Source organism: Plectropomus leopardus, chromosome 5 (assembly GCF_026936395.1).
Source record: "Plectropomus leopardus strain MGB_pleo_1.0 chromosome 5, ASM2693639v1, whole genome shotgun sequence".
Classification (NCBI taxonomy): Eukaryota; Metazoa; Chordata; class Actinopteri; order Perciformes; family Serranidae; genus Plectropomus; species Plectropomus leopardus.
This window is the reverse complement of record NC_142180.1, coordinates 38,044,321-38,070,500: the sequence shown is the minus strand read 5'-3', so window position 1 is coordinate 38,070,500 and position 26,180 is coordinate 38,044,321. Positions and strand designations below refer to the sequence as shown.

The 26,180-nt window shown below is 41.8% G+C and overlaps 1 protein-coding gene across 7 annotated transcripts in view; it reads right to left on the bottom strand.

The window, feature by feature from the left end:
• nfia (nuclear factor I/A) overlaps positions 1-26,180 on the bottom strand; it is a 212,588-nt gene that overhangs the window by 135,740 nt on the left and 50,668 nt on the right. For 6 of the 7 annotated variants that reach the window (XR_015776693.1, XM_088078172.1, XM_088078171.1 and 3 more), the window contains exon 2: positions 5,817-6,345. Coding sequence is in view for 6 of the 7 variants with exons in the window: in XM_088078172.1 (XP_087934298.1) it covers positions 5,817-6,345 (529 nt within the window). In the remaining variant the exon portion in view is untranslated. Of the gene's footprint in view, positions 1-5,816; positions 6,346-16,749; positions 16,991-26,180 lie in introns of those variants that run through there. The other variant, XM_088078174.1, reaches the window with a different exon arrangement.

Below are 26,180 nucleotides of genomic sequence, written 5' to 3'. Positions count from 1 at the left end.
GTTTCCATTATTTTATATTTGCAATTTTCGAGGGTTAACGGAAACCCACTTACTTCCTCACTTTGAGCCAAAAATCAGCTTTTCCGACCTCGAAATCAAACCACAAACCAGCGAGCGCAGCAGCGTTTCAGCCTCCAAACCTTTTTCCTCTCAGACTGAAGGGAGCTCAGTGTGAACCTGCACACAGCTGATTACTGCGACCGCACAGTGAAAACACACACACACACACACACACACACACACACACACACAGAGGCGAGGGCTGGGAGGCTCCGTGGACGGCGAGCAGGAGAATGGGAGCAGTCTTCGGGCTCAGAGAGGCTTTAGTCTGCGAGAAGGAAATGATTGTAATTAAGGTTCAGGGCCGGAGATCTTTCCAGAACGCTGCGAGTGTTTGTGTCTGCTGACGGATCGCAGATGAAACTTCAACCTCCGCGCAAACAGACCCGAAGGTAAATCTGTAATTAAAAACACCTTTTTTTCCCCAGAAAACATCTCTGTGTCACATCATGTTTTTAGATTTTCTGTCTGAATCTGAACTCTAAAAAATACTTTCTCTCAAAAGAAAGTGAAGAAAATCTCAACAACTTCTTGTTAGTAGAAATCGACTTTACAGAACATTTTTTAAAGAAAAGAGCGTCTGCATCTTTAACGGGGAGAAGAACCATTGGGGCGCTTTTGTTCAAATGACGTGATCTTCCTCCGCAGATGGAGATGAAGCGTTTATCTTAGACTTTTAACAGAACAGTCTAAAAAGAACTGAAAAAGTCTTTTTAGACTCAACTTCTGAAGTTCAAGTGATATGACTGAAAGCTCCTCACAGCTGCTAAATGGACACGGAGGTGTGACTCTGTGCAATGACTGATCCCAACATGTTTTTAGAGAAATATCTTTGGACAAAATCAGAAAATTGTGGCATTTTGAAGCAGTTCAAGTTTTTACTGCAGTTTTTTGTCAATAAAAAAAGTATTCAGATTCAGAGACCTCTGCACCTGCTGAAGTTCATTTGATACGACTGAAAGGTCCAGAGCAGCTGCTAAATGGACCTTGAGGTGAGACTTTTTGCCAACTTCAAGAATAAATTTTGAAATTGAAGAAAAAATGAAACTAGATTTAGAAAATACCTGAAACAGCTGGACTTTTATTGTAAAAAATGTTGAAATTTTCTCAGATTTTCTGGGATCAGAAACCTTCAGGGACTCGGTTACAGACAGAACCGATAAAAACGACGTGTCTAAGTATTAAAGTTTTCCTGCTGAAGGATTCAGAGAGTGAAGCTCGCTATCTGGAAGCTTTCCTCCTTTTTTAAAGAAAACTCTAAAGCTCCGACAAACTTTGAGCGAGCTCCGTGCCAAACACTTCAACCGTCTGCCAAACACCTCCTCTACACGCCCGCTGCCGCACGCACAAACATCACAACCGGCCAAATTATTTTCCCGTGGAATCAGTCGGAAATCGTGGAAACGTGCTGAGCAATCGCTGCGGAGATAATTGTGTTTTTTCTCCTTTTTTTTTCAAACCTGAAAGGTGTGCCAGCTTCACCCAGAAGCCCCCCGACCTGCCGCGCTCCCGGAGGGCCGCGGGGTGACGAGGTTCTGGCACAGACCGTCCTCTCTCGCCTCAGACTTCTGCTTTACTGACCGCTGATGAAATTACGCCTGTCTGCAGCTGATAACGTGTTTGTCTCAGAGACGGAGAGCAGCTCGCTGCGAGGGGACGCCGCGTTTTTATCCTCAAACTAACAGATAAACAAGTTTCATCAACACCAAGACGAGGATTTGGACCCTAAAAAAAAGATACTTTAGGAAAAAAAACTGTTTCCAGCATAAATTCAAAAGTCTGCATCTTAAAACAGGAAATTGTGGCATTTAGCAGCAGTTGTGGAGTTTTTAATTAAATCAAATCTGCAGCAGATGGAGTTAAATTTTTATTTTATTTTATTTATTTATTTATTATTTATTATTTATTTTATTTAATTTTTAAATTTCCATTTTTTGTGGCTTAAAAGGTTGAGTCGCTCTTCTGCACCTGCTGAAGTTCATGTGATTCGACTGAAAGGTACCAAAAGCAGCTACTAAAGGACCTTTAGGTGAGACTTTTTGCAAAAACTGATTCCAAAATCAAAAATAAACTATAATATTCAATAATGAATGAAGTGATATTTATGTATTTTCTTGCATTTTTTTGTAGCAAATCCCGTGTTCATGTGTGTTTATATATGCTTACAGGTATATTTTATTTTACTGTTGTCTTACTGCTGTGCTGTGTGGCAGTTTGTTCACTTCCAAAAACCAATAATGACAATGATTTGATGATCAGTTAAAACTCACATTTAAATCCCTCAAGAACACAAAGAGACGTTCACCAGAAAGTCGCTGCAAAATGTTTCAAATCTGCTCGTAACGAAGCTGTTGATGGAAGTTATTAACAGATTTGAGCAAATATTTCATCCACAAAAAAAAAAAACAGAAGCTGCGACAAAACAGCTGAGACAAACCGAGAAAAACAAACAGTTAGAAAAAGTTGAGATAAAGTAAAGAAACATTATGAAAGGCTATTTGGAGGATTTAAAATGAATTGAGATGTTCAGTAAAGAAATATCGTCCATTTTAGCTGCTGTTCTCAAGTCAAATGCTGCAAAAATTAGAAATGCCGCTAAAAAGTTGATGATTTGAGTCGTCAGTCGAGAAGATACAAAGTCGAGTCACTGCACTTTATTTTCTTTAAAATAAAAATACATTCAAATATATACTGATAAGATTATAGCTGCTGAATGCGTCAGGCATTTTAAAGAAGAAGATTTAATCTGCATCAAGTGGGACTCGAACTCGCAATAATGGCCTAAAACAGCAAGTTATCATCGCGTTGAGCTACCTCGCCCGTGTAGAATTTAATTCATGCTGTGATACAGCCGACCACCAGGGGGCAGCAAAACACTGACTGAGTGATTTCTTTATTTCCATGTCACGCACACGATGTGCCAAAACCTCGCGGGTTTATAGACACCAAAACTGTCGTTGCAGCCGTCAAATAATTCATTACATTTCATTTCATTACAGAGATCAAAATATAATTCAACAGCTCGGTCTTAAACCAAATATTCTGACTCAACAAGAAAATCTGCAACAGTTCCCTTCCTCGAGAACTCAAATTTTTCATGATCATCCAACCAAAACAAGTCGGCACGAACTGACGACATCTTAGTAAAAAGTTTTTTTCTCAAATCATCATAGAAAGGGCAAAAAAACCAACCAGAAACAGCTGTATGCTTATTTCAAACTGGTGTCAAAAACTCACTTATGGATGCTGAACGGACCGGCACTTGTATGTTTCAACATTTCTGACCACGAGTCACATTCACACGCACATTCACACGCCGGTTGCCGAGGCTACCGAACACGTGCCACCTGCCTCTCAGTTTTTAACCGTTCACACACACTCACACACTGATGCCGCCAGGAGCAGTTTGGGGTTCGATATCGTGACTAAGGATACATCGATGTGTTGACCGGAGGAGCCGGGAATCGAACCTCCGACCTTCTGATTAGAGGACAACCCGCTCTACATCTGAGACCTTGAGACATTTTTTCGAGACAAAATTCTGACAAAAAAACATCTGGAACGTCTTTTTACAAACATCGATTGATCCGTAAGTGAGAAAAATGAAAGCTGCTCTTTTTCCTTTGAGCGCTTCGGGCTTCATGATGACAGAATTCACAAAATATGTCAAAATTCAGTTTTTGATAAACAATTCTGAACGGCTGTTTGTGCTTAAAATGCTTTATGTTGTTATTTCATGTTGCTTGCATGGCTGTTTGTGTTAAAATGCTATGATGTTGTCGCTGTGCAGTTGTTTTGTGCGGTTGTTGTGCAGTTTCTTGTTGCTCTGCACGGCTCGTGTTCCTGTTGCAGCTGTTGCTGTCTTTACGTTATCTGAATTTTATCATTTTTACAGGTTTCACAACACCTTGCCGAAGGACTACAGCTGGAAATTATCCTGATGGCTGTGTGTGAAATCGTACATTTTTTCATGAACACTGGAGCTTACTTTACCGTTTACTGAGACGCGTTTTGATGCACCGTGGAGTCAGTTTTCTGAATCTGTAGGACAGTGCGTCGATGCCGGTGTGTTTGGTGTTTGGTGTGAGAAAAAATAAAATGTGGGAGGAGGAGACGGATTTTTTAAGATTTACGGTTTTGATAAAATCAGAGTGAACCAAGATGATGTCAGAAAAGCCCAGAAAGCTACACATTTTTTACACGCTCACTCCACCCAATAATGCCTGCAAACTTAATTTAAACTTGACTTTACATTATTTTAAATTGTCTTTTTATTTTTGCATCTCTTGTCTGCACTTTTGCTAATTTTAGTGATATATTTTTTTTATTTTTAATCATTTATCAATTCATTATACCTTTTACATCTATTTCTCTGCTGTTTTCTTGTGAATCTGAATTATTGGTGATGTTTTTATATTTTTACATCTGTGCAGCACTTCTGAGTTTCTCTGTTGTACAAAATGTGATGCACAAATAAAGCTGCTTCGCCGTGATGGACTTCAACATTTGCACCAAGTTGGATTTACAAAAGTGTCAGACAAACAGCTGATTTGTTATTTTGAAAAAACAGTCGCTGTAGCGACACCATCAGGACGACCGGCACCCAAATCCCGCTGAGGAAGTCAGGCACGGGACTGGACCTGTGTGCCAAAGTCTGGTTTATTTTCAAGCACGAGAAGTTCCTCAGAAAGCAAGAGAAAAGGAGAACTTTGGCAAAATCAAGAGGGACCGCCCGCAGAGTCGCCCCGCCCCTAAAAAAGCTCAAACCAACAAACCAACGAGCACAAACTCACGCACCAAAGACGAGCTGAGACAGAGCCGCGGGCCGAAACCTCTGCAGGACCGCCACGACGCTCAGTCACACACAGAACCAGCAGCGGGACCCGGCAGCGCCAGGCATGTGTGTGTTTGTGCTCGTCACGTGCACTTTGACAGCGATCAAACAAAGAGCTGCAGCTGCTCAGCAACTCATGCAAGTCACACACACACACACACACACACACAATAGAGACGGGGATCGTTTATTTTTGTTAATATCGATATCATGGTCAAGACTCCTTAACGATCAGAGTCCTTATCGATGCCGCCATCAAGGCTTTTTTCTTATATGAGATGCTGAAAAATATGTTTTAAACAGATTTTTTTCACTTTCAGTCGAGTTTTTGTGTTTAGAAAATAAATCATGTATTTAAATTTAAATATTTACTTTAAAAAAACTTAAGCATCAGAAGTTTTAGTGATGTAATATACGATGATCCGAGCTCATGATTAAACAGAGATTTCCATCTCTAATAAACATTTTATATTAGTAGTCGGAGTATTTTATTTATTCAGCCCTCAGTTTGTCTGTATTTTTGGGTCGGGTGTTTCTAATTTTTTGGAATTTTGTTTTTTTTTTTACATCTTCCTCGCTGTAGGCCATATTATTAAATTAAAACAGAAAAATGTTTGAACATTTATCTAACGAGTCTAGAATATATTCAAATTTCACTTTCTTAAATATCTGATGGAAATCCTTTTTCATAATACTCTTTTTTCTTCAGATGCACCTGTGCATTTTTTTGCAAAGGCATTTCTGTTAAAGGGTTAAACGAGTCGACTCGAGCTGTGATGTGACGTTATAGGACCCATGGGAGTTGACAGCGGTATCGACAGGCTCAAATGTGGATTTTTGGGTTTTTGGAAAAAGCAGAACCGGGTTTCGATCCCCGTCCCTGAGACATTCACATGAAGAAGAAGAGAGTTTTGGGACTTACCTGCGTGCACGAAGTAGGCCAGGTACAGATCCAGCTCCTTGACTGAAACTCCAATGTGATGCGGCTGCACGCACAGGGTGGGGTTCGAACACTGAGGAGACTTTACCAGCCTCTCCCCGTCAGTACTTTCGAGGGGAATCCCTTTGAATAAAATCACCATGACCAGGTCCAGCCTCCACACTTTGTCCGCCTGGCGCAGACAGTCGATCCTCCTCATCTTGCCCTTCTGGTCGGGGTTGGACAGCACGCAGCACGGCGGCTTCTTCCCCGTCACCGTCAGCACAAAGTCCTCCCTGAACTCGGGCCGGATGTCCTTGCGCAGCTTGGCCAGGAGGCGCGACGCCCACTTCTGTTTGACCTCGGGCTTCTCGCCCAGCAGCTCGTCCTTCACGGCGCGCTCCTCCTCCTTGGACATGCGCTTCTCGTGCTTCTTGAAGTACTTCCTCTTGCGGGCCTGCAGGTTGAACCATGTGTAGGCGAAGGCCCGGACGTGGGGCAGCAGGGCTTCGATGAAAGGATGGAATTCATCCTGAGGGACGGAGAGGAGAGACGCCGTTAGAGGGCGAAGGAGCAACAATCAAGCCGACATGCAACACTTTTTTTTAGTTTAATGTTGGAAAAATTCCACTTTTTCCACTACAACAGAATCATATATGCATATATATATACACACACACACATACATATACACATACATATACAGGCACATCTAAAAAAATGAGAACTTTGTGAAAAAGTTCAAGAATTTCCATCAGTTATTGTGATATAAGTGACATTTTGAGATATTCTAGACAAACCAAAACCATTTTTCTAGTCTAATTTTAATAATATGGCTAGAAAAAAGTTTAAAAAAATAAATAAATAAGAAAGATTTGTAAAAAAAAAAAAAAAAAAAGTAAAAAAATACAGAGGCAGAATATAAATAGCATAACATATATAAACGAACAGACTTTTTATTGTTGGACATTTCTGTCCTGTAAATAATTTTTTGAATGATCCTGGAAATTATTCTAATAATGTGAGATACTGGGTTTCTGATTCTCATGAGCTATAAGACATAATCATCAAAATTATAACAAAAAAAGGCTTAAAATATTCTGAATATACAATATATGAACGTTTACCTTTTTGAATTAAATTTACAAAGAAAATTAAACTTTTTGACGATATTCTAATTTTTTGAGATGCAGCTGTAAACTGTGCATCATCTCTTATTATTCCATCAGACAGAAACGTTTCGTAGCATCAGTTCAGACACGATCACACAAACACGTGTGGTGTCTTTTTACGTGTGGACACGTAAAAAACTGAAATTAAACTTCAGTGAGTTTGAACAAAGTTCGGCTGCTCAGCAGGAGTTAGTTCTTAAAATGCTGCCAAAGTCACAGAAAAAGTCACAATGATTAAGACTTTATGTCTTTGTCTGTCTCTCTGTCTCCGTCTGTATTCATATCTCTGTCTCTATGTCTCTGCCTCTCTGTCTGTCTCTCTATGTCTCTGTCTGCCTCTGTCTGTCCGTCTCTGTGGTCCACACAGACTCCTCAGTGTCCGCTCAGTTTGTCTCGCCTCTCTCTTGGCTCTCAGGCAGGAATGTGTGTGTGTGTGTGTGTGTGTGTGTGTGTGTGTGTGTGTGTGTGTGTGCGCCCCCCGAAAAAACAACACACCAACCGAGCAGAATCCCACCAACTAAACAACCAACCAACCACCACCCGGCGGCGAGCGCGCGCTGCGGCGGCGCTGCGTCCGGAGGATTAAAGGTGTATTAAAGGTGCATTATGGGGCTTTGGGCTGACGAGAGTGCCGCGGTTATTATGGGGAGACGTGGTTAGACGGCATGTCGTGGATTAGACCCAATTTGGGGTCGGTTACACCTGCCCCCCCCCCCCCCCAAAAGCACCACAAAACCAGTTAATCCACAGCAGGAAGTGAACACAGGAGACAGAGAGCGCCGTGCGTCTCTGCCGCGGGACGTCTGGACACACGAGTCAAACGGGACGGAGCTGAAGGAGTTAAAGACGCCACGCAGAGGACGAGGACAAAGTCTCCACAAACTCAGAGCGGCTGACGCTCTGTAAAAACCATCCACTGACGTGTTTCTTTAATATTTTTTATCTTTTTTGTTTGTTTCGTCCTAAAATCCTAAAAACATCCTAAAATCTTACAAATGTTCTAAAATCCTAGAAACATCCTAAAATCCTAAAAACGTCCCAAAATCCTATGAGCGTCCTCAAATGGGTGAAATGCCTCAAAATCCAAGAAACATCCTAAAATCCGACAAACGTCCCAAAATCCGAGTAACGTCCTAAAACAAAAATGCGTGGTGCTGCTGTGTTTGGCCCATGTCCTGCTGTCTTTTGTCTCCGTCACACTGAGGTGAAATAAATGGAAAACAACGGCTGCCAGGAAAAAGCAGGTCGAGATGAAAACGTGTGTAATTCTACTGATTTGATTCGATGAGTTTTTTTTTTTTAGTAAATGTTGATACGGCCCTGTAAACATTCGGCTGTTTTGTCCTCAGGGTTTGGACGTTTGTCTGCAGGGACGCTCGCAGGAAACCTGTCATTTCAGTTTGTCCGTCTAAACACAGACAGAAAAACAAGTTTCATCACAGAGGAACGACGGCGGAGGAGAAAAGAGACGAGTGGAGCGCAGAGGACACAGACGGACAGAAAACATCTTCATGGAACATTTTTTATTTGGATAAAAGTCCTCAGAGGGTTACTGAGCGGGACGGGGCGGCCGGGGGAGGAGGAGGGAGGCAGGAGGCCACGGATTTAAAAAAACAAAACACTCGACTATTCATAGATCAAAGAGGCTCACACACATCTCCATACGTGAGAATGCTGCGCTGCAAAAATCTCCCCTTTAAAAAACGTTCTGAGCCGTAAAAACTTAAAAACAAGCGAGAAAAAGTGTTAAAAATGAGAATCTGCTGCACTAGAATCAAGAAAAGTTAAAGTTTTATCCGTTAATCCTGAGTGGTTGCACCTGGATGTTTTATACTGCAGTTTTTTAGTCGTAAGGTCCCTCTTTTTTTTTTTTTTTAGAAAAATTAAAGAAAAGTTTCAAGTGCAACAATCCTGAAGTAGCTCTGTCTGTGAAAACCTCGTCTTCATCTGCAAAAACAAAACGCTCTCATCTCAACTCGTTAAAAATCGCCGTGTCATCAGTGTTGATCACGTCTACATATGACGCGACGGGTTTCCTCCTGCGTCTGGACATTCTGGGACGGCGAGACAATTTACGCCTTTTACATGCATCGTGTCTTTTCAAAATACACTTCTGTTTTCACAGGAAATGTATCGTTCCTGCTGGTTAGATGCATTTTTAGAATAAACTTAGTAAAACACCTCGTGTTTAAGTTTATTTCCTTGTACAACAAAAGCACGTGGTGAGGTTTAGAAAAAAACACGGTTTTCAATATTTACACGGGAAATGAACGGCGAGCTCCTGAGTGAAAGTCCAGGGTTTGTTTGACCAATCCACTGCCCCTTACCCTATAATGTCCTAAAATCCATGAAATTACCAAAAATCCTAGAAACGTCTTACAATCTCATTATTGTCCTAAAATCTGACGAACGTCAAAAAACCTGACTAATGTCCTCAAATGCTAGAAATGTCCAAATGTCGGAAACACACATGGCGTGCACCCGCAGGGGTTGATATCAAAATGTATTTTAGACACTTTAAAAAATGCCTAACTAAACACTCAGTATCAGACGAGTATTTTCACCGCTTTACCTCGCCACGATCTTTTCCTCTGACATTTCTTATCCGCCACTGCTCAGCTATTTGGCTCAGAAAGTGCTTTTAGCAGCCGTAACAATCCGACTGCAATGAAGCTTAACGTCAATAACACTCAGTACAGCGTCCACTGAGACTGATTTTGTATTTTTTAGTTCACTTAAGTGGCTAAAACACGTAAAGCCGTGAGGTGCACGCCGTCTGTGTCTGCGAACTGGAAGCGCACTGACCGCCAGCTGCTGTACGTAACACACTGAATATATATGTAAGTATCTGACACAGCCCAACTTCAAAAATCCACAACCATCACTTTAAGTCACGTTGTTGACCGGTTGCCTGTCGTACCGCCATGAGAGGATATCTCTTTTCATCGACCTGGAAATCACAGACTAAGCAAAAAAACATTTCAGCTCGTTTCCAAACTGAGTCCAACACGTTCTCATCCCAGGTCATCACATGTTGCCGCTTTGCAGTCGAATTCTCTTTCGGTATCCTTCTGCGTCTGCAGCTGACGTTCCAGGATGCTGCTACAGTGACGTCAACACAAGCACATGTCAGCCAAGGCCGGGACACCACAAAAAAAAATCACATCCAGAGGGAAGGCAAAACCAGCACGAGTCCTGCATGAAAGTCCGGGGTTTGTTTGATCTATCCACCGGCCCTCCTGCCCGCCCTGCAGACGCCCCTGTGCTCCTTATATTACCGGCAGCGTTTCAACCTGCCGCCCGCGTGCACATCATGCTGCTGCCAGCTGGTTGTGATGCCTCGAACACGTCCAACACCAACGTCCCATTTTAACAAACATAACTACGACAGACCGCGCGAGAAATCTCCATGATGTTCTGCACAAACACGGGGGGAACCGTTCTGCAACATATGCTACGTTTACACGGGACACGATGCTTTTCTGTCGCAAAACACAACCGGAGAACGACCTTAAGACGAAGACAACAGACGGGACAAATCACCCCGACAGAGTTACACCTTTACGTGCAGCAAGAATCAAAGTTAGATCAAATATGCAGGTTAGAGGGAACGTTAGTGTGTAAATCACAAACTCAGAGCTGTCCTCCTGCGTCTTTTTTGACATGCTGGGACGGTATGTGAAAGTAGGCCTTACATGCGGTGCATCTTTCCAAAATAAACGTCCATTTTCACAGGAACTGTACAGTTTTTGCTCGTTACGTGCATACAGCCTTTATAAAAACAAACTTCCAGCATGGGTTTGTTTATTGTGTAATACTGTGCAAGCAGAGTCCCTGATGTTCTGCAGAGACACACAGGTAAACTGTTGTGAGAACCACACCTGGAGAACGACTGAAACACGTACGAGACAAATCACCACAACACAGGAAATTACATCCACGTCTATACATGCAGACAGAATCAGACTGAGTGTCGCATAAATCACAGACTCATAACAGTGCCGTTTTTTTTCTCGCTGGAAAACGCAGCTTTTGTTTTGTTTTTTTTTAATTATACAACAAAAAAAAAATTGCAACTATTTTTTTCACTTACTGCACAAAAAAAAAAAAAATCTAAAAACATTGCATCATGAATTTTCTTCTAGAAGCTGCTGGGAAATCGATCATTTTAGATCACAACAATCGCCCCAAAAAACGGTGCTGATTTGAGCGTGAAGACGCTGACCGGAGGAGTGAGCAGCTCTGAAAACAGCCTTCAGCTTCAGCTCTTTACTTTCTCTTCAACTCTTCGAAAACTGCAGGAAGTTGAGGAGTTTTTCTGCAGCTGTCAGAAAATCTTCCTGTCAGATTAAACTTTGGAAACTGGACCTACAGGCTCGGCATTACAACACCAGCTGCATTGCTTTTTTCATTCTATATATATTTTATTTTTATATATATTTATATCTATATATAAAACAACAGTGTTCACCCTCCCTTGACAAGGGGTCTGAATACAGCACATTGTTTCTTCTTGGAGACGGTCCAGGCGAACGGGTTTGCCTCCAAAGCGCCTGCAGCCGCTCTGCAGCCGACCTGCAGCCGCGATCTGAAATCTCACTCCAGGACGGCCGAGAACGCCGCCTTTTGTTATTTGTGGTTTCGGAGCGAGATGTGTTTCTGTTTGTGTCCTCGGGCAGTTATTAGGACGACGAGCGGCTGCTGGACGGATGATGTGTTCAGCCTCCCCACACACACACACACACACACACACACACACACACACACACACACACACACACACACACACACACACACACACACATTCCACAGTGGATCTGCAGCTCGGCGGCTCTGGATGTTCGCTGCAGCCACATACCAACATTCCTCACAGCCCAGTGCAGCGTTTCAGCTTCCTGACCCGCTCACACACCGGCCTCCGCCGCCGTTTCACACTCTGTCTGTCCGCCGCAAACAAAATCCCACTTAACAAGTCACTCGGTCTCATATTCAGCCTCAAAAAAACGTGCTTTTCTGCCGGCGGGCTGAGATAATCCCTCTTGTTTTCAGCTTTGCCTCCTCTCAGGAAGGTTTTCTCAAACAAAATAATCCTGTTTCTGCATCCGTGTCGGGAAAATGATTCAAGAAAACTACGGATACAAGCTGATTTATACGGGAGCGCGAAATGATGTCAAACTAATGGCGGTTTTTGGGGGCTTGTTTTAGGGGATATAAGGACTCCTTCACTGGATTTAGGTGGAGTTTTTCTCTCATTTAAACAAGAAAAATGTGTGTGCAGCTTCTGTTCTTTCAGGAAGAGGAAAAACAAAGCAGCTTCACCAGAATCAGCAGAATTATTTCTCTACATTTATTTAAAATTGAAAATGTGGGATTTTTTCAGTCTGATGGCTGTTTTTGGTGCTTACTTTAACAAAATTAAACATTTTAGGACGAGGATTTCTGGAGAATTTGTGCACTGCAAACAACATCCATCTACACAAGTCATATTAAAGCATTAAAATTCGGTTCTTACTCTTAAAATAACATCGTATTCAACCTTTGAGGTCAAATAATCAGGAATTTTTGCCAGCATTTTGAAATAAGAAAACAAGGCAGATCTCTGCGGTAAAAATCAAGGACATTATCCTTTAAAAGGAGAAAAGATTGATTGATTTGTGCGGGAAACATAAAGAAATCCCTTTTTTTGATCTGCTTATAGAAAACTGGACATTTTCCAGCTTCTGTAAGTCACTAAATGATGTTGTTCACTGTGTTTCCACTTCAGCTCCACATTTCTTTATGAGCAACTCTTTTCTTTTCACATCTGGCCTCAAAAACATGTTTCTGCTTTTAACAAACAAGAGTAAATTCTGCCAGTTGGTCTGAGATAATCGCTCTCGTTCGCGGTGCGCTCTCTTGTTTCTGGTATTTATTTTGTCAGTGATTTTGTATCTCAAAGCTGCAGACACGAGCAGACGGCTGCATCTGTGTCCAGAAAATTTAACATGATATTTATTAAAAACAGGTGAGAATAAGCTTGTCTGTTTGCAGATTATTTGTCTGTAAGATTTTGAGTGAATAAAAAAGAGCCGCCTGGTTAAAACGTGCTGGGGAGGTTTTTGAAGCGGACGTGTGACGCGGCTCCCCGGGGTTTCTTTCTTCTTCCCCTCTTTTGGGGTCATTCTTTCTTTCAGCGTTTTCCCCTCCAAGGAAATCGGCGTTTCTAAACCTGCGAGGGGAGTCTGAGGGCCGGGCGAGGCTTACACGTTCCCCCTCTGCACCTTGGTGACAGATGTAATGGGCTCCCAATAACAGGCCTGTAACAGCAGCCCCCTGAATAACAGTCATTTAGAGGAGCAATAATGGTAATCCTCGCCGCCTCCCTCCCCGTCTATTGACACCGACACACTGAGGGAATTATCGCCGTGTCACTCGGGCTCAGCGGCTCGCCGCCGAGGCCCGACTGAGCCGGCGAGAGCCTCGCCGTGAACGGCTGCTGACGGACGACTAAACACACAGAGGAGGGAGATTTACACAAAAACACAAACACCCCGCCAAATATCACCAAACCTCCCGAAAAACGACCGGAAAACTACAGCAACATTTGTGGTGAATATGCAAAAAAAAATCCCTCTAATCCATCAGGACTCGATACAACACAAAAGACGTGAGGACGTCAGAGCCTTTCTGCATCTAAAAAGACACATTTCTGGGTTCAGCGTCTCCGAGAGAGACAATAACTAAACGCACATCCTGAGGGAGCAACAAAAAAACCTGCAAAGGCGTCAACGCCACCACACTCAACTTAAACAAAGCAAGGACGCACATTTTTTGGGGGGACAACACGTGAAACAGAGGGCACCAGAAAATTTGGAGTGTCACTTCCTTTCCTGCATTTTCATTTTTATGCATCAATTTGTACCTTTTTTCCCATCGATTTCTGCAGTAAATGTCTTTAATACTGTCAAAATTAATTCTTTTATAAATGCACAAGTTCTAAATATTGAGGGGGACGTGTCTCCTGCCCCCCCAAAATTTACGCCCATGCAGCAGAGACAACGTTTCCATCCAACCTGGATCTTCGTCAGATTAGAAAATCTATTTTTTTTTTGACCTGACGAAGACAATTTCTTAATGGTTTCAAATGTTTAGAAGACAAATCTGATTTTGGGAAAACAGACAAAGTGGCTGATCTACAGTGAATGGGACTGAGTTTCTCATTTTTATTTTCTTTATTCATCTGTTTCTCTTTACACCGGTTCTTTTGGTTGCTTCTGTGGCCACGAAATAAAGATCTGCACACTGCCGAGTCTTTTTTTCCCCCACAATCAATAAAAAAATCGAATGCCAAAAAAAAAAAAAAAAAGTACATTTGAGAAAACTTGAATAACGTCTGCCCAAACACCCGGAGTTCGTCAGCATCACGAATGCTGTGACGCGGCACATAAACCTCCCAAAGTTTGTCACAAAAATCCCAAAACATACCACGATAAATAAAAGCATCTTTTAAAACTTAAATTAGGATTTAAAAAAATTTCGATTACGGGCGCCCCCTGCTGGCTGGGCTGCACGACGCAGACGCTCGCTTCTCGAGCTCAACGTTTACGATTTTATTCGCTTTTCTTTGCATCTCAGCAGGAAATCCTCAAACTTCACACCTCACGCTGCATTATTTGATCAGAAAACACAAATTCAACTTTAACCTTTTTTTTTTAGTTTGGACCACTAAAATTAGATTTATTAATAATAAATTTGGGATCTATGGTACCAAATAAAAAATACAGTGTGTGTTCATACGGTTGTTTTGATAAAAAGTGTAACTGAGCACACACACACACACACACACACACACACACACTTCTATTCAATTTCAATGGTGAGAAACAATCAGAAATATCAGAGATTAATTTTAAATAAGCAAAAATTAAATCAATATGTCAAAAGGAAAACTGCTCAATGAGAATTCTTCAAACTAGCAAAAAAAACACATCGGTTCAAAGCACTACGACACGTTTTTTCTGCCCTTCACTGAGCAGGATTTATAAAAGCGACTCCGTCTGCTGATTATTGGTTTTACTGGCTGATAATCAGATTAAACGTTAAAGCTCGTGTTCGCTCCTGCAGCAGCTTCACATCCAACAAGCTGAAGCTCCAACCACAAAATCAACATAACAAATCGGTTTTGGGGAAGAATTTTTAGATTCCAACAAAAACTGCAGCAAAAATGAGAAAAAGACGACGTCAAATAGAATCCAACTCGACTGGATCATCTCCTTTCACTGTGACACAATATTCACAGCCACGATCAATAAATCTATGCATTTATTAATTTAATATCTATTATTTTGTTTCTACAGAAATTAGTTACAGCAATAAATAATACAATATTAATTTCATTTCAGGCCACTCTTGGCAATAAAATGCATTTTAAATAATTAGTTAATTAAAATTATGAATCAGATTCTGACATCAAAATATTTAAATAGACGATTCTGTTTTAGGATATAAATTCCTATTTGTGTCTATTTGCTGTGGTTAATTTCAGGAGATTAAGACGATAATTCCTGTAAGGGGCAGCCAAAATCTGCAGCCAAAATCTCCATGAGGTCACGCCCAAAAAAAGCTCTTAAATCCTTTTTTTTAAACCTCTGACCCTGAACACAACTCTGTGTCAGAGAGGTGGGTTTTTTTTTAAAAAATAGGAAAATTAGGTCAAATTTGGAGGATAAATATGCAAAATGGATTTATTTAAATGTACAATTTGTGCTGTAAGGAAATCGTGAGTGGCTGCAGTTTGTGGTGTTTGGGTGTAAAGTGGCATTTTGTTGCTGCTGTTTGGTGCTGGCTGCAGGTCTGCTGTGTCACCTCAGGTCACCTCTGACACAAACACTTTGTGTTTTTCTGCAGAGACGCGGATTTGTGTCAGGCCTGAGGTTCCTCTGTGAGGCCCGAGCAGCAGCAGGAAGGAAGCAATTAATGATCAAATCCACTTTGATTTTTACACAACAGGATCAACCTGCAGTGTGCAACACAAGCAGCCCAAAACAAGGAGTGAAACCCCCGCAGCTGACAAACACCCGCGCCCCGCTGATCCTGCGTCAGCACGCTCGTTTCTGCACAAATATAAAGCCCACAAACAGCACGTGTCACAAACTGCTCGAAAAAAATTAAATGTTTCCCGTAAAGTCAGCGCACGAGTGCAGTTAAAAAGTTTTGGGGGTAAAGAAAACCTAAATAAGCAACAACTGTAGGCGTCCAGAATTTGCGCAAATTTAAAAAAACTTGACACCGAGAAGCCCGAAATGAACCGCGCGCCGCAGCTCCGGTCAGACAGGCCGGGCAGCGGAGCCCCGAGCCGGGCTGCAGTCAGAGCAGCAGCCGGGACAGAGTGCGTGCAGCCCGCGCGCGCACACACACACACACACACACACACACACACACACACACACACACACACACACACACACACACACACACAAGCAGCGGCTCGAACTTTCACAGCAAAACAAGCCCAGAAAAGTTGCCAACAAAAGAGCGCGTAAAGACGGAAAATGTCCCTCTGCGCTAAATGATTCGGGGACTGAACTTGTCCGCCATGTGCTGCGGCGCAGAGGAGGACGCCAGCTCCACAGAGAGAGCGGAGGTGCAGTCTGCAGACTATAGGGAGCAGTCTATAGAGTCCATACAGTCCTCAATGTACAGTCAACAGTCTATAGGAGCGCGCGCATAGTCCGCGCGGCTGCAAACAAACAGCGTTAGGGACAAAAAGTTGAAAGCTCACTCACCTGTGTTAAACATAGCGGAGAATACATATCTGTCGGGTCTAATCTGAGATCTGTGTGTGTTTGTGTGTGTTACTGTAACTCCAGTTTGTGTGTGTGCGCGTGCGTGTGTGGAAAAAAAGGAAAGAACAGAAAAAAAGGAGTGAGAGTGAGTGAGAGAGAGAGAGGGGGGAAATAGAGCCCTCCTTTTGCCCCCTTCGCTTTCACATTTCCAACCAGGGCTGAACTTTGACCCCGCCTCGGGTTACATGGACTGTCCGGACCTGTTAGAGGCCCTCCGCCGGGGAGCGCACAACTTTCAGCCCAGACACCAACAACATCTCCTCGGCGACCAGAGAGAAAAAAGTCCCGTTAGAAAAGCTGAGAAAGAATCACAGGGCAGCCCGGTGCGGTGCTGGAGGGCGAGGCGAGAGCGGCCGGTGCTGGCGGACGGTGCAAAGCTCCAAAAACGTCCCGAAACTGCATCTCAAAGCGCCGGGGCTCCGCGGCGACCGGCGGACCTCGGCAGCATGTCTGTCCGTCCTGCGGGGCGCTGTGGCCGGCGTGCGGCGGTGCGGCTCCTCGGTGCTCGGGACGGAGGGCGCGGTGCAGCGGCAGCAGCGGCGGCGGAGTCCCGGGAAAAGAGCTCCGACGAGGAAGAAAGAAAAAGGCAAAACGGGATCCCTGAGCTGCCAGACGGCCGCCTCGCCTCTAAAACAACCGACAGCTGCTTTCCGTTAATTTATCTCCAGCAGGAGGACACGGTGCGGGAGAGAGAGAGAGGGGGAGAGAGAGAGTCGGTGTGCTGTCCCGGGCGCAGAGAGGAGCGCCACCTCCTCTCCGCTCCTCTGCCTGTCTGCTGCTGCTCCCACAGCTCCGGGACCTCCGCTCGCTCCGCCGCCGGTCTGCGTCGGTGTGTGTGCGGCCGCGGACTGTGCGCACTGACCCTGCAGAGCCCGAACTGATCACACACTCTGCGTATCGATCACAAAGAAAGCCATCGATCCTCCTCGCGCAGTTTCACAAGTAGAATCCGGTGATGCCGCTGCTGCGTGCGTGCGTGTGTGTGTGTGCGTGTGTGTGTGTGTGTGTATGCGTGTATATATGTGTGTGTGTGTGTGTGTGTGTGTGTGTGTGTGTGTAGCAGAGTTCCTGTGTGCTCCCGCCGATGCTCAGGAGGAAACTGATCAGTCTGTGAGGTTATTGATCGGTATTGATTAGGCTACAGGAGCTGGACATTTCTCCAAACGTTTCCACAGAAAGTTGCTCCGGCGCGCGGCGGAAACAAACCGCTTTAACGCTTCAAGGAGGAAAAAGTGGATTAAATCCAGCAGCGGAGCGCGCGTGAAGCGGAGAGTCACTTTCTGTGCGGGTGAATGAAGTTGCGGCTCCGCCACAGTCCTGCGTGTTTCCGCACAAGTTTGGATCGTAACTCGCCGGCTGTCCGCCTCGCTCCCCCTGCGCTAAATCAAGTCCAGCCTGCAGCTCTGCAGCTCCGCTCCCTCTCACTCCACAGGCTTTTTTTCTCTTTCCTGTCCCGGTGTGTGTGTGAGTGTGTGCCTGTGTGTGTGTGTGTGTGTGTGTGTGTGTGTGTGTGTGTGTATGTGTGTGTGTGTGTGTGTGTGTGTGTGTGTGTGTGTGTGTGTGTGTGTGTGTGTGTGTGTGTGTGTGTGTGTGTGTGTGTGTGTGTGTGTCTGTGTGTATCGCTTGTGTGCGTGCATGCACTCCGGCGCTATATTTTGGGTCCTAACGGCACTGAAAAGCAGCAGAAACCCATAGAAAGTCTTTGCGCTGCGCCAAGACGCAAAAAACAGCCGCTCCAGAGTGAAGTCGATACAAAGCTGACAGTCAGAGGAGCATCTGACAGGATCCACACACACACACACACACACACACACACACACACACACACACCTATTATCATCATTATCATTTTTTATATGAATTTTTAGTTCTATTATTCTAATTATCAAATAATTTCTATTATTATGGTTATTATTATTTTCTTTTGCCATTAGATTATTATTATTAATTTATTTCTATTATTATCGTTATTTTCTATTGACATTATTATTTTTATCATCATCAGCTGAGGCTGTTGGAGCAGAAATCTGATTTACATAACACACACACACACACACACACACACACACACACACTTATATAATATCAGTGTTGAGACGTTGCCAATCAGCTCCGTTACCATCTGATATAAATAAACGTGCAGCGTGTGCGTGACCTCCTGACCTCTCACAGATAATATTCTGTTTTTTATGATGTGAAATCACCCAGATTGATGTTTAAAAAGTAACACTGAAGACAATGTCAGATTAAATGAGCTATTATTCTTGTTTTGTGTTTGAGTGTAATTATATACATTTGATTTATTTAGCTTTATTTTATTTATTGGTTTTGATGCACCCGTACACTTTTTTCCTGTGATTTTGCCTCCATGTTTTCATGTGAACTCACTCAAATCGTATTAAAAAAGTTACAGTGGAGAAAATTCACACATTACATGATCTTTTATGATCTTTTATTGCTACTTCGTATGTGTGTAAGTGTGATTATTTACTATGTATATAAGTATGTATTTGATTTATTTATTTTTTACTCTGTTTTATTTACTGGTTTTGATGCACCTTTGCACTTTCTGGTTTTGCCTGTTTTTGTGTTCAGTTTTGTCAGTTTGAGAAACAATATTTCATTTCAACTGTTTGTTTTTTTTAAAAATAGTTTTGCATGACTTCTGAACTTGATCACATCATATTTCCAGCTGTTAACTGGAAAAAAGCAGTTAATAACTCATTAAAATATCTGCACTTTAGATATTTAACTTGCAACAACTGCACTAAATAAGGTAAATTTGACTACATTTTAAGTAAACTTAAGAAACAGAGTTAATGTAAACATGAATTAAGACTGTTTGTTATATTTAGTTACATTTTTCAAGGTTATTAATTTTAAGTAAAATTAAACTGTCAGATTTTACAGTGTTTGAAATTTTGTCAGTTTAAGAAATTATTTTTTTTAAACTTTACTGATATGTAGTTTTGAATAACTTTTGAACTTGAACTTAAGTCATGCACAAAATTCCAGCGCTGGGACAAAATGTTTCCACCTGTTTAAAGATGTTTAATGATCATTAAAAAGTGGAAGTTCTGCACTTCTAATAAATATTACTGAAGCGTCTGCAGCAGCGTGGGTATGATTTCTGCCCACCGCCTGTGTACGCAGTATTATAATAAGAGGTAAGTACATGTACTTTAGTTTGTAGTGGAGACAAAAAACTATAACTAGTATTGAGAATTTGTGGGAGAAAAATAAAAGTATAAATTGAGTCTGTTCACAGCTTTTGCATGTGAGCGTGTGTGATGTTCGTGTGTCTGTGCAGGTGTGTAAACTCCTGATGAACGGAGCTGCAGTCAGTTAACAGCGCCCCCTACGTCACACCCACACAGCTCGCAGCCAAACATGCAGAGAGAAGCACAAACCCAGAATCACAACATCTCCGCTGAAAACACACCAAAAACTCAACGTTTGGAGATTTGAAACGATCTCTGCTTGTTCGCTTCACTGTGAACTTCTGCACATTTTGCAAAAAAACTGCATCTTATTCCGAAACAGCTGCACTGAACATATTTGTCTGTAATTTTTAAAAGTGTCTTTGCATTTTTTTTGTAGCTACATTTCTCTGTTCTGCAGTGCTTTGCCTTATTTTTATTCCTCTTAATATATTCATTGCATGTTAAATGTTTGCACCAAAAAACCAAAGCAAATTCCTTGTAAGTGAAAAACTGCTTGGCAATAAATATTTTTTTCTGATTCTGAGAAATGTGGAAGAATTCCCCCAAAAATGACATTAACCCTTCGAACGTGGGTGAATTGGCTTGATTTCTTTGAAGTGTGGGGAAAGGCTAGGGGCAACTTGAGTGTCAAATGACGCAAAAATTAGCAAGAAATTAGTAATAAATAAATAAAAAACAGTACAAAAAAAGTACAATACAAAAATACTTGAAAGGCCAAAAAAAAAGAATATATATAAAATATAAAAATTATTAAATTGAAAAATATGCTTAAAAATGTAGAAATTCTATAAAGTTTTAAATATATAATTATGATAATTAAGAATATAGTTTAGATTTAGACATTTTCCTCAACTTTTTAAAAAGTAATTTTCTAAATAATTTTTGTTTTTTGCACAATATGAGACATTTCTTGCCAAATTTCTCATTGTCTTATTCCCCCCACGTTTTTGAAAAAAATCAGACATTTTTTCTGGGGGTCAAAAGTTTAAACACTTGTGAAACACAGCACGAAGAAAAATGAGGTTTCAAAGGGTTAAACTGCTGGACTGAGCAGCTAGCTGTCTTTACTTTTACGGAGATATTACACACAAAAATGGGATGTTTGAGGGATTTCAAACACCATAAAGAAGCCTAAAGTCTCACCTGAGAACCTCAGATACACCATAAAGGTCTTTACAGGAACATAAGAGGAATATTAGTCTGCAGGGACGCCACACAAGTCTCTATAAAAATCCAGCCGAGCCTCCGTGAAGCTGCAGACAGCGTGTCCCCGCAGCGCCGTTACAGACGATACAAGAGGAGATCAAACTCCACAAACAGACACATAAATCACCTCCGAGAACCACAGACACACGGCGAAACTGGATCTGAATATGACAGACTGAGGAGAAACCACAGGAGGTCGAGTCGCCGTTAGGCTCCGCGCTGCAGAGTAACACGAGATTATCAACATAAAAGACCACAAACTGACCACAGACGCGATTAAAGGAAAATCACAAGACATTAGACCGCCATTAAACTCCTTCAGCTCAGACTCACTGGGAAAATATTGATATTTTGGGAGATAAAAATGCAATAAAGTTCAATTAAATGACTAATAAGCACAATGGGGACGTTGTTAACTCCCACAGGGACGCTGTGTTAAGATTAAATCTCATTAAGTGCAATAAAGTCACTATAAACACAAAAAACAGACACAGCGGCTTCAGAGAGGGAGGAAATATTTTAAGAAAGTGCACTCTAAAATCGGACAAGTTCATCTCAGTTAAAATAATGGCTGAGATGAAGTTGTGGATGAAAACGTGCTGCAGATGTTTGACGGGTAAAAAATGGAAGTTTGAACATCGTGGCGAGCGCGTCAGACTCCAGAGCTGCTGCTGAAGAGACCTCGAGGCGAGAGCTTTGAGTGCAGCACGAACTTTAAAGTCATAATTTCACATACAGACACGTTTTTCATGTTTCCGCACAGAGATTTTTAGCCTTCACAACATTAAGTTTTTAGTATAAACTTTCACTGTAAAATCTGACAAGTTGATCTCACTTTAAAAAATCTCAAAAACTGATTGCCTTGTAAATATAACTTTTAATCTTAATGTGTACTCTATACCCAATTAATACGTTTACTCAAAATTTAGCTGTATTTATATAATTCTGTGAAGTTGTTGCAACTTAAAAATGACAAGTTTAATAAATCAGCATTTCTAAGTGTTAATAACTTCAGTAAACTAAGTTAGTCTGAATTAACGTCATCATCACAAAGAGGTCACAGTTGGTAGATCTGTCAGTTCTGTTGTGTTTACATGTTTAAGAAAATACAAATATGATTGACAGATTTGCAACCAGCCGAATACAGATAAGACACAGTAAACTTGGTTTACTCAAGTTGCTAAAACTTAAACTTTAGTTTTCTTTACCTAATTTTGTGAAATTTTTGCAACTTAAAAATGACATCTAAGTAAACTTAACAATTAGATACAATGTAAACGTACATTAAGTTACATTTTCTGACATTTTTCAAAGCAATCGATTCCCTAGATTTTTAAAAGGTAAAATCAACTTGTCAGGTTTTACAGTGTGGACAAACAGACACACAGAGAGACTTTGGGGATGTTATTTCCACATAGTGGGCAATAAAAGTGAGATTAAAGTCCAGCAGACTCACTAATAAGTAAAGTAAGGACTTTAAACCACTTCAAGGATAGTGTAAGTACGTTAAAACCATAATTTAAGACAAAACAGTGAAATAAACTCTGTACTGAGCTCCAGAGACACTGAAAGTTTACTGAAGTTGCAAAAACTTAGAAAGATTGATTTGATTAAACTTGTCATGTTTAACTTGCAACAACTTTACAAAAATAGGTAACTATAACTAGATTTTGTTTTTGTGTGTGTGGATTTTTAGTCTTTACAACATCATTTTTTTCGCATAAACTGTGACTGTAAAATATGAAAAGTTGATCTTAATTTCATAATCATAATTTAAAGATAAAAAATAAAAAAATATATTAATAATGATGAATTAACGTCAACTGCGAGATAAACTCCGTACTGAGCAGCAGAGACACTTAACATTACAGTATCATAGTATTTTAAATGAAAGTTATACTATAGTATTATTAAGGATTATATGGATATCACAGCAATAAAAACACAATTAAATCTATTCAAACTCCTTTAAGAGCTGATGAAGCAATAAAACACAAGATAAAATATCATAAAACACAATAAAACCACAATAAACTGAGCCTCTCTCTTTCTTTCTCTCTCTCTCTCTCTCTCTCTCTCTCTCTCTCACACACACACACACACACACACACACACACACACACACACACACACACACACACAGCACAGCCAGTCAGGAGCAGCTATGTCACAGCTAACATCCCTAACCGCGCTGTGATTGGACGAAACAAAGGAATTTGAACGGAGAGAGCTGCTTCCGATTGGACAAGGTGTATACACACACATATATATATATATATATATATATATATATACACACACACACACACACACACTCACAGCTGTCTACACGCGCGACAACGCTCTTGTTGACTGCATTCCCATAAACTGCAAACCAATATCTAGTACTACTACTACTACTACTAATAATAATAATAATGACGATGATAATGATGATAATAATAATGACGATGATAATGATGATAATAATAATGACGATGATAATGATGATAATAATAATGACGATAATGATGATAATGATAATAATAATGATGATGGATTATAGACATTGCTGTTGTAGTTACAGGGTTATAATAAAGTTATGGAGGCTCATACTTGCTTATGATGGCAGATATTCAGAGTGCAGGTCAAAGGTCACGGAGCCTGCTTCATGACCACTCTGTCACTCTCAGGTCCTCCAAAAAAAAAACAACCCTGAAAACACTGACAGGAAAAATAATCCAGAGGCGTGTCTGCAGCCTCGGCACAGCTCGGCACAATTCGGCACAGTTCGGCTCGGCTCGGCTCGGGATCAGAGAATTTAAACAGGTTGCATCAGTTCAGTCGCTTCTGTTGGTTTGTTTGTTTGTTTGTTTGTTTGTTTATGTCTGCACTCTCCTCCCGGTGCAGCTCGGTGTGACCCGGTGCGGCGGCTACTGAGCCTCGCGGCGCCGCGTGCATCCTGCAGCCGGCGGCGGGGAGCGCTCCCTCCCGGCGGGACGCGGCGCTCTGCGGAGCGGAGTCGGTGTACCGACACCGGCCGCTGCTGGTGATTATGGCCGCTGCACGTGGCTCCGTTTACCACACGGACGTTTGAAGACTGTCGCGCATGTGCGCGTGACGGCGAGGAAACGAACCGCGGTCGGTGCAGATATTTAAAGGAGCGACCGGGACAAACCGGCGGGGGTCTCACGTGCAGCCGACACACCTGAACTGTTACCTGCTAACAGATTATCGCGAGACTTTCTCTGACTCGGGTCGGTCTGTGTGTGAAGATCAACCGAAATCTGACCAATCAGAGGTCATTTAATTTCACCACCACATTCAGTCCAAAATTTACCGGGATTACACTGTAAAATATGACAAGTTCATTCGACTTCAGAAATCTAGGAAACGGAGAGTTTAGAAAAAAAGATGTAAGAAAAATATAAAAATTAGTCTTAATGTACGTTGTCAAGGTGATTTAAGTTACATTATTTTGTGAAGTTGTTGCAACCTAAACATGACAAGTTTAATCAAATTAATCTTTCTAAGTTTCTGCAACTTCAGTAAACTTTCAGTGTCTCTGGAGCTCAATACAGCGTTTATTTCACTTTTTAATCTTAAATTATGATTCTGAAGTGCCTATAATATCCTTGAAGGGATTTAAAGTCAGTACTTTACTTATAAGAGAGTCTGTTGGACTTAAATCTCACTTTCATCGCCCATAATGTGGAAATAACATCCCCAAATCTCCCTGTGGCCACAATGTTCAAACTTCCATTTTTTACCCGTCAAACATTTGCAGCACGTTTTCATTCAGGACACATAAAAAATCTGTTTTTTATTTCTCTCTCTCTGACCTCCCAGGTATCTGTTTATTGTGATTTTATTTTGCTTAATGAGATTTCATCTTAACACTGCATCCCTGTGGGAGTTAACAATCTTTCCCTTGGTGCTTATTAGTCGTTTAATTTGATTTCCTTTTTATCTCCCAAAATATCAATATTTTCCCCACTTTGATTGTGCTTTCGGCTTAAGATCGCAACTTTAAAAGCCACCTTTCGCTTGCACATGAGACGCCGCTGGACGATGTCAGCTGAGAACGCGGCCCGATGTTACCTGTCGTGTCCACATGAAACGTGTCAGCGTTTTTAACGACGTCAGGTCGACACGCTGCCTGTAACGACATAATATACAGACGTCAGGGCACCTACAGAGCGAGCAGGAGGGGCGGTGGATGGATCAAACAAACCCCAGACTCTCATGCAGGAGTCCGATGTTTGCTTCCTGTCTAAATGATGTTTTTTTCTGCCTCCTTCCCCTTATTATAATATCGTCTAATTGTTGACGTCCTGGCGTTGGTTGCCGGGTGTTTTTGTCGCTTAAACGTGCAGCATCATCCCTCCATGTGCTTGTGCTATGTTTAAAAAAAATGTAAAAATCTCAGGTTTCAAAAAGGGTTTAACTCGGTTCTTTCTCAGTCAAAAAAAAAAATCCTCGGATGATTTAAATCTGTATCTTCAGCCTAACGTGCAGCCCTTTCTTAGTGTCTCCTCATAAAATCCTTAATTTTGGTCATTTTCAAACCTCCATCAGCGTTCAGTGAGACGGCGGCCCGGCTGTGAACGTGAAGCTGCTCCTGTGAAGCACCTGTTTGTTCGAAGCTCTGTCTAAATAAATCTGCGCTGACCTCAGTCGATCTCTTCTCCTGCGGGTTTTCAGCCGTGCGGGTGGAGCTGCGAGTCGTCTGAGGTTAATGAACAGAAGCTTTTATGTTAATAGAAGGACAGACGGCGTGATTTAACGAGACAATCTGCAGATTTACTTTGGCTCAAACACATCCCGGGCTCCGCGATATTAGGCGGCTAAACAATGAAGGTCAAGACAAAGAGAAGCTAATTAGATTACAGCAATTAAATTGGGTTTTCGATATGATCAATAATCCTAATGTGTAATCATGGATTACTCGCCCCCCCGACA